The sequence below is a fragment of the Pithys albifrons genome, chromosome 11, assembly GCF_047495875.1.
Source record: "Pithys albifrons albifrons isolate INPA30051 chromosome 11, PitAlb_v1, whole genome shotgun sequence".
Taxonomy (NCBI): Eukaryota; Metazoa; Chordata; class Aves; order Passeriformes; family Thamnophilidae; genus Pithys; species Pithys albifrons.
Window position 1 is genome coordinate 13,108,255 of NC_092468.1, and position 13,068 is coordinate 13,121,322.

The 13,068-nt window shown below is 50.2% G+C and overlaps 1 protein-coding gene across 1 annotated transcript; it reads right to left on the minus strand.

The window, feature by feature from the left end:
- Window positions 1-861: 861 nt before the first annotated feature.
- Window positions 862-6,828, minus strand: ZIC4 (Zic family member 4). The gene is made up of 2 exons (XM_071566381.1): window positions 5,634-6,828; window positions 862-1,283 (listed from the first exon to the last, which is right to left on the minus strand). The coding sequence occupies exons 1-2, from the start codon at window positions 6,826-6,828 to the stop codon at window positions 862-864; spliced, it is 1,617 nt and encodes a 538-aa protein (XP_071422482.1).
- Between the last annotated feature and the right edge of the window lie 6,240 nt (window positions 6,829-13,068).

Below are 13,068 nucleotides of genomic sequence, written 5' to 3' on the forward strand. Positions count from 1 at the left end.
GGGAAAAGTAAGGAGATTCTTTACAGAAACGTCCATCGAACGGGTTAATTAATCAAAGAATTTAATGGATGCATTTTGTACAAATCGGTAACAAATAATAGTTTTATATATATATATATATTAAAAAACACACTCTCACAGAAAATCGTGGGCAAACACAACAAGCAGCAGACAGTGCCACTGACAAGAGGAAATCTGTACAGCCAAAATCTATATGGAATCTCGGAAGGGGAAGGGGGAAGGGGAAAGGAAAGGAAAGGAAAGGAAAGGAAAGGAAAGGAAAGGAAAGAAGGAAAGGAAAGGAAAGGAAAGGAAAGGAAAGGAAAGGAAAGGAAAGGAAAGGAAAAGGAAAGGAAAGGAAAGGAAGGAAAGGAAAGGAAAGGAAAGGAAAGGAAAGGAAAGGAAAGAAGGAAAGGAAAGGAAAGGAAAGGAGAAAGGAAAGGAAAACGGAAAGGGGAAAGGGGAAAGGGGAAAGGAAAAAGGAAGGGGGAAAAGTAAAAGGAAAGGGGAAAAGAAAAAGGAAAGGGGAAAAGAAAAAGGAAAAGGGGAAAGGAAAAGGAAAGGAAAAGGAAAGGAAAAAGGAAAAAGGAATGCAAATCAGTAGGCTTGTAAACAGATTGGAGCAAGGCGGTCAGAGGGGGTGTGTGTGGCACGGCGGGAGGAGGCGGCAGCGCCTCGGCCGAGGCGGGCGCAGCCCTCCCGTGCGCGCGGTGCCGGGGGCCCACCCGCGCGTTCCGCAGCCTGTCTCTCCCTCCGCCAAGCGCTTCTCGCGGCCGCTCCCGCTCGGCTTCCCCGTGCCCGGCGCAGCGTTGCCCGTCCCGGCCGCGCCCTGACCGCCCCGCCGCCGCCCACTGCGCGCCCTTAGCAGCGGGGCCGGGGCTCGGCGGGGGGGCGCGGCGGCGGGGAGGCGGCGGGGGGCGTGGAAGGGCCGCGGGGCCCCGCGCCTTGACACACGTACCATTCGCTCAGGTTGGCGGCGGGCTGCGCGGGCGCGGAGGGCTCAGCGTGGGAGCAGGAGGCGGGGGGCTCCCGGCCGGAGTCCGAGGAGGGGGACACCAAGGAGGGCGTGGAGGACTCGTAGCCGGAGCTGGGAGGAGGGGATTTGCAGTGCACTTTCATGTGTTTTCTCAGAGAGCTGGGGTGGGTGTAGGACTTGTCGCAGCCTCTCACTTTGCAGTTGTAGGGCTTGTCGCTGGTGTGGACATGCGAGTGCTTCTTCCTGTCGCTGCTGTTGGCGAAGCGCCTGTCACAGCCCTCGAATTCACATTTGAACGGCTTCTCCCCTGCAGGAGGCAATGAGCGAGCACACCCATTAGCAGCGGCGGCAGGGCCAGGAACGGCGCAACCCGGTACCTCCCCAGCCCACAGACTCCCCGGACCCCTCTCTCCGGCCATGGCATGACTCCTCTCCCCGCAGAAGCTCCTCTCACTGGCCCTGCCCTTCCTCGCCGGCCCCGCCGAGCATCCCCCGGAGCCGGCGCTCCGTGCCCGCCGGGCTGCGCGACCGGCTCCGCAGGCAGAGCACCCTGACCGGCCGCTTCTCCTTCCCTTTCCCCACGCAGTATGTCAACGTGGGGGTTTGTGCAAAAGACAAAGCTCCGAAGCAAGAAACACTTAAGAGGCCAAGTGCTCGTTCCGAGCAAATGTGTGCAGTCCCCGCAGATTCCGAAGTCCTGCATAAAGAGCGATTTATCCCTTCGAAGTTTTTTACTTTAAAATAAATTTCTCACGCTCCCCCAGGTGCACGTGAAAATAGTTTGCATAACCTGCCTGGTTCACCTTTCATTCACTTCATATTTGCACTGATTACACTGCCATGGAAGATCCACATCTCCCTCCTTTCCCCACTTCCCGGCTTGCTGATGCCATGTGTTAAGGCACGAAGTATTTCAGAAAGATATTGATTGTAGGGGCAAAACGATAAAGATTCAGCAGAAGGATGACTAGGCCGGTGCACGGCACTGTCGCGAGGGTAGGATCCCCTTTTCTTTTGAATCTAGAGTCACGGAAGAAATTGCAATCGGGATTAATTTGTCTGGTAATATGATAAGTGACGTTACGCATAACAGAAATACAATCATGTTGCTGTAGTCATGTGAAAGTTTAACCTCTAATCGTGTGGACCTGGCATGGTACAAGATATACAGGAGGTTTTCAAGGAAACATGCCACAGCCAGCGTCAGGATGAAATGTTGACGGCATTATTGTCGTTGACAATAGCATACTGCAAAACCCTGCTCACCAAGGGTTACTCATGTCCTATACCAGTGAGTATGAAAGTAACTCCACAAAAATACATGGTCGAACCTTAATGTGAAGTGCAAACAAAGCCACTGAGTTCAACATCGTGGCACATGTGGTCAAAAGGACTTCCAATGTTTGGTTTAGTGTGTTTGTTTTGGTTTCGTTTTTGGTTGTGGTGGGGTTTTTTGTTTTGTTTTGGGTTATTTTTAATTTTTTGGGTTGCGATTTCTTTTTTTTATCCTCTTAGTTTGCCATGATTAAATTTAGAAGGACTCAGCCCACATCGCGCGCTCGGCTGCGAGCAGAGGCAAATAAAGGAAGGCACTCCAAATATTTCACATGAATGCACCTTATGCAAGGTGGGTGGGAAAAGCTCAAGGCTCCTCTTTTAAAGCATGTCCTTTCCGCACTGTAATAATCAACGAGGAGCACTCACATTCTGCACCCCTAACATTTGCACAGATGATGGGTAAATACCTGGCGTTGGATGGAAGGGGGGGAAGATGTTAAAAATAAGGTCTCTTACTAAACGATGCAGATTCTGTAACTAAATACTGTCGACATACAGCGGTGCAAATGCATAAACACACGCCCGCATATAATCTAATTAGAGTTTCGCGTAAGGAAACAATTTGACCTTCAGCATCTAAGTTGAGAGAACAAATCAAGGATATTAGTGTAGTACAAGCAAGCAGTAAGTTAGGAGACCCCAGGGAAAGCCATACTCATAAGCACTCTGCTTGTACAAAGTGAGTTCCATTCAGGTAAAAGAGGGCTGCGGCACACTGCGCTTTACCGAGAGCTGAAAAATGTTCAACTTCGCTTAACCCTCTGAAAAAGCCACTAAAAGGTCCGTCCGTGCAGTCGGGTTTCATGTGGGAAGAGGGCAGCATTTTCTCAGCTGCCCGGGTTGCATTCCCTGAACGCCTCAATAAAGAGGAGCCATTCGAGCCATTTGCAAGTATTTCTTTCGCGAGAGCAGATTTTCTTACGTGGAAATCCCTATCCGGCAGGGAGACGACATGGCACAGGTCCCGGCTGCCGCAGCCCGGGCATGGAGCTTCAGCCCCGCAGAAAGTTCCGCGGGCGATGGAGACGCGTAGGACCTGAACCGCCATTTTACCCCCTCACTTGTAACTGGGCAAAAGTGTTCAGTGAAATTCAGCTTGGAATTTGTGGCATAACCCCCCGTCTCCGGGAGTGCATTAAGGTATTTACCAACTTCTCCGGGTGAGTTGTGGTGGGGGGAAGCCGGAGGTGGTGGTCTCCGGGTTGCGGGAGAAACGCGGGGGCCACGGGGACCGCAGGGAGGGAGAGGAGCTCCGTCCCACCACTCGCACTATTGTTCCTGGCCCTCTGGGAAGGCGGTGAAGTGATCCCAGCCCGTCCTGCTCGTCCCGCTGCCGCCGCCTTAATGGCTTTATCCTCCAATCTGGAAAACTCGCACATCGCCAGATATCCCTCTGCCTGCTCCCCAACCCCGGAGAAATCAGAAGTCATTAATATTTAAGGAGGCAATAATTTTCCTGTTGAATCTAGAACTGTCTTCATGAATAATTCGTAGGGTTTCAGAAACATTGCTTTTTTGACAACTTCTGGGTGTTTAATAGAAACGGTGGAACCATAAAGGCCCTGCAGGAGTTTGCACAATACAGCAATTAATCACCGGGAAAGTTGAAGCCAAAATACAGACGCGCGGAATGGTGTTTAATAAACGCAAATCTTCTATCTTGGGTTTGCCCTGAACCTGCATCTCCGATGTAGGTCAGTTTTCCCAAGAATTTAACCATTTTCTGCTTCAGAGACTTCAAACAGTGAGGCCGTTAAAGAGCAGTAAAAGTTTGTTTACTTAAGAAAAACACTGTCATTAAGAGATGAGCTTTCCTGGTTAATGGTTGTACCTGTGCTGATCCAACAAGGAACTGGCTCGAATACAAGTTACGTGACCCGGGGATACCCCTTTTTCCTCGAAAAAGGGGCCGAGAAAGCAGCCGAAGAACACAACTGTGCTATCGTCCCCCTCCTCCCCGACCCCTCCCACCCCGTACACAGACTTGCTCCTCACAGAGCGATGGAAAAATAATGAGGTGACGAGTGACGGTCGCTGTAAAATCTCAGTGCTATGTTTAGAAGATAGTGATACGAAATTAGTGTATGTTCTGCATATTATATCACGTCGAGTTCTATTATAAAAAATTCAACTCCCGGAAGGTCAAGTCCCGCACCGAGCATGGGGGAAGGGGAGTTTTATGAACTGGAAGGCGAAAAAAATCGTTTGGCTGTAAGCAGATCTTACAATAGGATTATGTAGTTTCCCTCGCAGTGCATAAGGCTGTACAGAAGGGGGTGGGAGGTGGGAAACTCTACACTGGAACAGATTAAATTTTCCAAAAAGAGCTTATTTCTTATCTTCTTCTTCAGAGGGGGAAAAAACCACCAAAAAACAACTCAACCAAAAAAACTAAGCCAGCGCTACAGACTACAAACACCGGCTGCTAAACTAATTAATACAACTTCACAAGCTGCTCCTGGAAGTGTGAAAACTTTCTACTTGCAATTTCATTAATTATAAATGCTTTACTGGCCGGAAGAGTTCAAAAGTAGTTTTGCAAGATCATCCATCGAGTTACTTTATTTTCTGTTAACTAGAACTAACAGATGTTTCTGACACATGTCCCAGTTTCGCTTAATAGATCTGCAAATGTCATTTCAAAACGTACAGGCCGAAACAATACCAGGGTTTCTTTCCTTTCCTTTTTTTTTTCCTCACGAGAATCAGAACTTGCGGCTCTCCATATTTGCGAATGCAAAAAGTCGTTGGAAGGCAATGCTCATTAAAAATGTCAGTGTTATTCAGATCAAACATTTGAAACTCCCCCTGTCCAAAACAGAACTGTTGAACGAAAAGGTCGCAGCTGTGTGATTCTCACAATGTTCGAGCTGCAGCATCTCAGCGACATCAGTCAAAACTGACTAGACAAGTTGTAACTTCCATTGTTCTCTTTTAATTTGTGAGCTTGCACAATGATTTCATTTTTTCCCTGACTACTTAAAAAAAATCCTCGCCTATGTGAATAAGCAGAAATAGTAGCTATATGACTCTATATTTACACAGATCTACCCACATAAACGTTGCAGAAGCCTCTCCACACAACCAGAAAAAAATATGGACGAGAATTATAAGATTTGGTCTTGCTGTCCCCTTCCCCCTCCCTTTTCTCCCCCTTCTCCAACTGGTAAAGATGAAAACAAATACGAGAATTTATTTTCCAGAAGTACTTGGCGTGCATTCAATAACAACTCAAAGGATACATTAAAAAAAAAAAAGACGTAAAACAGTACGCTGAATAACAGAGAGAAAGAGAGTAAAGAGAGCTTTACATACTGACCTGTATGAGTTCTTTTGTGTATTTTGAGATTCTCTGATCTGGCAAACACTTTGCCACAGCCTGGGAAAGGGCAGGGGAAAGGTTTTTCACCTGTGTGGACTCTGATGTGATTTACAAGTTTATATTTGGCCTTGAAAGGTTTCCCTTCTCTTGGACACTCTTCCCAGAAACATATGTGATTGGACTGCTCGGGTCCTCCAACGTGCTCCACGGTGACATGAGTCACCAGCTCGTGCATCGTGCTGAAAGTTTTCGAGCATAATTTTTTAGGAGTCTGGTCCAACTCAATCCACTTACAGATGAGTTCCTGTTTAATGGGCTGCCTCATGTAACGAAAGAAGGCACCGGGGCCGTGGTGTGGAGCCAGGTTCACATTCAGGTTCATACCACCGTAGTTATGAAGCGAAGAAGCAACAAAATGATCTGTCCTGGAGGCTGGTACTTGAGTGAAATGTTCAGACCTGGCATACATTTCTCCAGGTAACCCCAGTCTGAGCTGTCCGTTTAGATGGCCACCTGGAGCTGCATGGGGAGGCTGCTCACGGAGTCCAGTGAACAGAGAGGGATTCCCAGCTTCTGAGTGGTGGTGGTGACCATGGTGTCCGGGGTAGCTACCTGTTGTTGAGACAAACAGTCCGTGGTGAGAACTTGCAGCGAGGTGCTGCTCGGTCAGCCCTGGCATGAGTGATGTCGGCAGGTCTCTGTGTATGAAGAAGTCCCTACCTGCTGCCAGAGCCTGGGCTGGGTGAGAGACGGGGTAAGGGTCTGCTGGTGACTGCGCCGGGCCAAACGCTCCCGTTTGACTAGAGACCACCTCGGCTTGGCCTGCCATATGATAATGATGATGATGATGATGATGATGGTGGTGGTGGAGCTGGTGGTGGGGATGAGGGGCAGGGCTGAGTTTAAGGGCCGCGGGGTGATGCTGAGAAGGAGGATGAGGATGGTGGTGGTGCCCCGTGTGTTCTGGCCGGAGCGGCTGCGGCCCGAGGCAGGACTCGGCGGCGCGTTCCCCCGGCTGTGTGGGCGCCGTGGTGTGGGGGTGCCCGGCGAGGCCCGGGAAGCCTGTCATGCTCGGGGAGGGGTGGTGATGGTGGCGAGGAGCCCCCGCCAAGTCTACTAATCTCAGCGCCGTTTTCCGCCTGGAGAGAGCAGCAGGGTCCATCACTGGGATCCCCAGAGCATCCACGCTCATTAGCTTCTAACGCTAAAAAGTCACCTGACAGCGGGAGGAGAGAGAAGCAGAGAGAGGGGAAGCCGAGGAGGGAAAAAACCAACTTTTTTTTTTCTTTTTTTTTTCCTTCATCCCCCCGCTCCTCCAAGAAAAAGTTTCCCTTCCCGCTGCCCTGGCGGCGGGGGCGCACGGGCGGCGCTGCCAGTGGGTGGGCTCGGGGGATGCCGGCGAGACCCTTCGGCGGCTGCGGGGCCGGGGAGGTTCCCCCGCGCGGCCCGTCCCGGCCGGGGCCGCGCGAGCCCCTCATGGCGCGTCCGCAGAGCGCGGGCCGGGCCCCGCCGCGTGCGCCCATTGGCCGCCGCCGTGGTGACGTCACTCGTGACAGGTCCCGCGACCGCCTCGAAGGGTTATCGCTCGGCGCGGCGGAGGCGGGGCGTGAACAGGGGGCGCACGGCGCATGCGCCGTCGCTGGGTCTCCCTCGCCCCCCAAGCTCCCCCTTTTCCTCCGGAGCGGCGCGGAGGGCTCTGCCCCGGCCTGGCCCCGCCTGCGGCCGCGGGGAACAAAGACACGGTGGGCGGTGAGAGCGCCCCGGCCTCCTGCCCGCGCCTCTGTGCGTCCCCGCTGCGCCCTGCCCCCAGGTGGGGGCGGTCGCGCGGGTCGCTTCCTGCAGAGCCCCGGGAGCCCCGCTGCCCGCACAGAGCAGCGGCAGTCCGGGCGGCCCCACCGAAGCGGTCCCGGTGTCGCCGGCGGGTCCCTGGCACTTGTTGCCAGCCCGCGAAGCGGGTCCTTCACCGGCAGAGCCCGCGGCTGGAGCCGCCGCCACCCGCTCGCCGGCCGAGCATGTTCGGCTGGGACTCGCCTACGGCGCCGGTGCCTGAGCCCGGACAAAGGATCCCTGGGACAGTCCTCGTCCCCTTTCCCTCCTCTGGAAAGTTTTAGCAGTTTTCTGATTACAGGAAGCCCGAGCAATGCGAGAAATCGTGATGTTCCGGCTGAATCTGAGTGTTTAACCCAGAAGAGGGAGTCTCTCTCCCTTTCCCTCTCTCTCTCACGCACGCTTACAGGGTAGTTCCACGTAAAATCCCCATCCTTGGCTTGAAGGAAAAACATTGCCAAACGTTCATAACGAACCCAGTTCCGATGATTCTCACCTGAAGCGTGAGAATGGTCTGCAAGGATTTGCGTGCTAGTAATGAAAGTGTAGATTTAGGTTCCAGCTGGATACACTGAAGCCTTACACGTTTAGAAAAGCTTAGAGCTTCAGCACAGAAGGAAGCATCTGCTTAAGTTTTTAAGAAGGGGATTGTGAACTTAAAAAAAGTAAATGAGGCATAGGAAAAGCTTCTTCTGGTCCAGGAAAGAAAAACACATCTGTAAGTATCTGCCCACTGTTTTAGCACAGGACTCTGATCCTGACATAACGGCTCGACAAATAACCTCACAGTCTTATGAAGCAGAGCAACAATTAATTCTCTATCCATCGTGTATCCACTCTCAGTATTTTAATACACTGTCTTGCTATTAACTTGCCAGTGGATACTTTACCAGACTCATGCTGGGTAAAGCTCCCAGCATATGATATTGCATTTCCATAAGAATTTAACAGTTTTGTCGATCGATAGGTTTTATGTGAAGTGATAAAACAAGAAACTGTTTGGCAATATCAACCTAGCTACTTTCATAACAGAAGCTACCAGACAATGATCGGAAACCACAAAATTAAAGTGTAGGATATACATAACGACATAGGGGACATTTTTGTCACAGTTTCACATACTCTGGGTTGGCTGCAATTTTGGCTCTTTGCATTTACCATATTTCCACTGTAACACAAGGTAGGTAGCTATAGATCATCCTTGCATGCATCTTTCTGAGTGGAGATGATGAAAAGTGACAAATGATGCAATTAGCTCTCCATCCTTACATACATGTTTACGCAGGCAATTTAAAGCACACACCATCCTCACAATATCTCAACTTTCAAGTCTACTTTCTCTGCAAAATGGATTTGACAGTCCTATTCATGACCATCTCAATGGAGTGCACAGAAGAGACAAACGCTAGGAAGTATGAATCTGTTACTTACAAATGTACTGAGAGTGTGAATCCCAAATAAAGCTGCTTTCCTCACACCTCCTTAAGACACTGCACCTCTACATACTTAATATCCATTAATTCTGACACTTCGCAGTCAAGGGAGAAAACATCTAGAACAGTTTGTCAATTAAAAAAGCGCCATAAACTGTTTGTCCTAAGTTCCTTTCAAATGTTATGATGATTTCTCGCCAGACACTGACTCTCAGCTTGCCGTCACTTGGGGCTGTCTGTCCCGCCCTTTTTCAGGCAGTGCAGGACAACCTGGCCCTCGGTGTTAGGTGAGGTTGGTGTGAGCCCCGGTTGTGTGTGGGGGCGGGGGGAGCGGGGCGGGAGCCGCCACATGATTGCAGGAGGCGGAGAAATAGGGAAGAGGAGGGAAGTGGGCCCAGACCCGGGCGGGTTCCGTGCATCTCCCACAATGTTTTGAAAACTCGAAAGTCTGTCTGTGTAGCCCTTTGGCAGCTCAAACTCATCCTGCTGCCACGCGAGAGATGACCGAGGTCTCCTGCCTCTTGGCAGCGGCCTGAGCCCTGATTGACCAGACATGCCGGGCTCTCGGCAAACTCTCAAATGTGTCAACATCAGCTTCTGCCGGGCCAATAGCCGGAAGCTGGATCCTGAGGTACCAATTTTTCTGTTACTGCTGTGTGTCTGCGACCCTGTCCGCAGTCTCCAGCCCCAAAGCTGTGGCATGCTGGAGGGTTGTTCTAAAGAGGTGATATGTTGTACAGATGAGTCACAAGCACTTTTCGTCTCTCCAGCCGTCTGCCCCTGCCGCCGACCCGGCTCTCTCGGCGAAGAGGCTGGCCGGGTCACCGGCGGGAAAAGGCAGGAGCCCCGTACGTCGGGGCTGTGATCCAGAAGAGAGGCTGAGCTGTTTCCATGCTTTCTGCCCCACCATGCGCGTCTCAGAGCTCCGCCTGCCCACGGTTCGGGGGTGAAGGGGCTGAGGCGGGCAGCCCCAACCCTCAGGCCTCTGCCTGCACGCACCCCCGTCCCGCACCGGGCTGCCGGGCCTGCGGGATGAAAAGGGCTGCACATCCCTCTGCGGAAAGGGATCAGCCCCAGCTGCTCAATGGCTTTACCTTCGTCTTGTTTTTTGGTAGGAATCTACTTACACATCAAGACGCTTGTCGCTATTTCTAATATTGCTTTGAAGACAGAGCCAAATCCTGCTCTCCCTTATAATAGTGTTTAGTGCAAGGCACATTTACTGTCCCCGGGAAGCATCGGAGAGAGCAAAATCTTACCTTCAATCACCCCATGTTCTCCCACTTCCGCCTCTGTGGAAACTTCCCCTCCCGACTAGCCAGCTAGAAACTACCCAGCCGGTGCCTGAGGGCTGGGATGGGACGGGATGCCCTAAACCCTTCAGACAGGCGTTCCGAGGGTTACCTTTAGGTTTCAACTCCCGAAAGAGAGGAGGTGAGCGGATCAATCTGAAAACCTTTAATCTTTACTGAGAGAAAGGGGAAAAAACCCGAGGAATAGGAACAGAGAGAACCCAGAAGTCACCCTATACAATTCCTTATCCCCTAAACCCGCACTGGGCAGGGAGGGATGACGGAAGCAGACACAGGACCTGAGCTCAAGTCTCTACCTGCCTCGGCAGAAGGCACTGTTGGTTAGGAAGAGGTGGTTCAAGAAAGCTTTTCAGTAAACCCAACATCACCTCAGAGAGTAGAGGGTAGCAAGTAGCCCGAAAGCACACTCTGCCTTTGTTTTTATTCCCTCGCCCCATTCCTACTTACGGGGACTTCTTTACTTCAGGGGTCCCAAACAATTGGAAGCCACCTACCAGACAAGCAACGGTTTGTGCCACTGTTTGCCTCTCACATTTTGTGACCTAGAGCTACCCTAGGACAAGCAAATCATATGCTTATTTTAAATAGAATATTTCATTCAGAACCTCAAGATTAAGGTATTCCTGTCAGATAAGCTGTCAGTCAGTGACTACTTAGACACCACATTGTGGAAGCCTGGTATCCCTGGTAAAGATGATACATATCATGTAAACCCCATCAACAAGATCAAAGTCTTCTTCTTTAATAGGATCCAATACATGTCAAACCTCATTCCAATCAAATCGTCCGTAAATGAATTCAAGATGAATATGTCATAGAATAATGTGACAGTGCAATCACATGGGGTCAGGGGTTGTTGTTTCAATGAGAGAGTCGTCAAATATTAATTCTAGAACCTCCAAATGAATAGGCATTGAGCAGGATTAGGCAACTGCTGGTGGGGAGTTCTGTCGCTGATTTGTGTTTATGCAAGTACGTTAAACACTGAAAGAGCTGAAAAAGTACATTCTCATTTGAACTGTAAAAAGGACATATTTTAACTTACTTGACTTTTCCACAATGTTTCTGTAAAGTCGTTTTCTTTTTCTCATTACAAGGGGAGTCTTGTGCCTCATCTTCTGACTTTGTTCCTGTTTGGAGAGAGAGGTGGAAAGTTAAGAGGGAAACCATTCATGTGTGATATGCAATGAGTAAGGCACTACATGTCTTGATCATCACGGATTCAAAAAGAAAAGGAAAAAAAAAAGGCAGAAAAACATCAAACCAAAACACAAGTTAGGCAGTGAGAGAAGATGGGAAGAGAAGCTTTCTGCGAGGGGAAACTGAAGGCTGTCTCCCCAGCAAAGCAGCACATGTTTTATGAAGTCATGAAGTTTCAATGGCTGATTTAGGAAAAAAAAATATGAAAGGACATCTTTCCATTTCTCCTTTGATCTGACATTCACCTTCTGGCAGGCTATTGTAAGGCAGGTTTTTACCAACTCTACTATATTGTTTACAGATCCTTCCCTCCCGAAATTAAATTCCAGACTCTCTGTGAGCCTCCAACATAAGTTGTTGTCTCAGCAAGGATTAGTGTAGTACCACCCGGGCACTTCTCCCTGCCTATAATTTTCAGCTTGCTCTTTGCTCTCTGCAAGGCAGAGCACTGCCACTGCTGCAGGCAGAACTTTGCACAGCTTGCTTTGAGCGGCAGCAATAGTCCTAAAAGTAGATCAGGGGTTAGATGCGGTGTCCGAGTCTCAATTATTATAGACATCTTTGAAATTCTCAGGGTTTTGTTTGTTTGTTTAGCTTTTAATATAGAAAAGCACGCTAGGGTCTGGACTGAGTTACTTCAAATGCTATTATTATTACTATTATTATTACTCTTGCTACTATTATCATAGGGACTGTAGAGCTGGTAAACAAAAATCTATTATAAGACAAACAATGTTATTAATTATGAAAACGCATCATCGTAATACAGTAATATTTCTTCATAAATAATTTGATGTCTTCAATATTTTCACTGCTTGCTGTGACGAAAATTACTGCCAAAATAAGAACTTTAGAAATCCCTTTGGAATTAAAATTCCTAGTCAAGTTCCATTCATTCTCGCACTTTTCTCAAGTCGAGCAGCCAACACAGCCCCTCTACTGAGAGATTTCAGGAGTTGTGCTTTATTAATTTGGATAGAAGGCTGAAGGAGTGCTCAGTCCCCAAGCGTTCACCAAAACTTGTTGAAAATGGACAAAAAAAAAAAAAGGGCTACATCCAAGATTTCAAATGGTTACCAGATGGCACAAAGAAGGGCAAAATGGTTGTGGATTTCAGAGTAAATATTGACTAAAATTCTGGCTCAACCTCGCACGTTTTTCTCATCTGTACTGTGCCATCGGCGGAGCAGGAGAGTGAGGATGTCCCATTGCCCGAACTGCTCGGATCTCGGCAGGGCCGAGCCTTGGGGCGCTAGTGCGGGGTACCAGTTTCCCTCGGGTGTCGCGCTGGGGCTGGGGCTGAAATAGGACCCGCCCCTCCTCCCTCCCCCGCCGTCCGTACCTAAATTCTCACTTCTACACCCCGCGCAAGGTGCGCCGGCTGAGCGGGGCTGAAGCAGCTGCCGGCCCGAGGGATCCCGGCGACCCCGGGCGGGTGTGTGAGACAGACCGAGTAGGCGGCAGAGGGGACGGCCTGTGCCTCGCCGCCACTGGCTTGTCACGCAACCTGTGCTTTCCGCGGCCGAGGAGGGCGGAGGAAGGGTTACCCGGGAAGGACTCGGTGCAGAAATAAAGTTCCTCGTCTCCGGGTGGAGCAAGCCCCTAGCCCAGCCCGGCCAACGGGCTTCCCGGCCGGCCAAGGTCCTTGGGGCTGAGAGA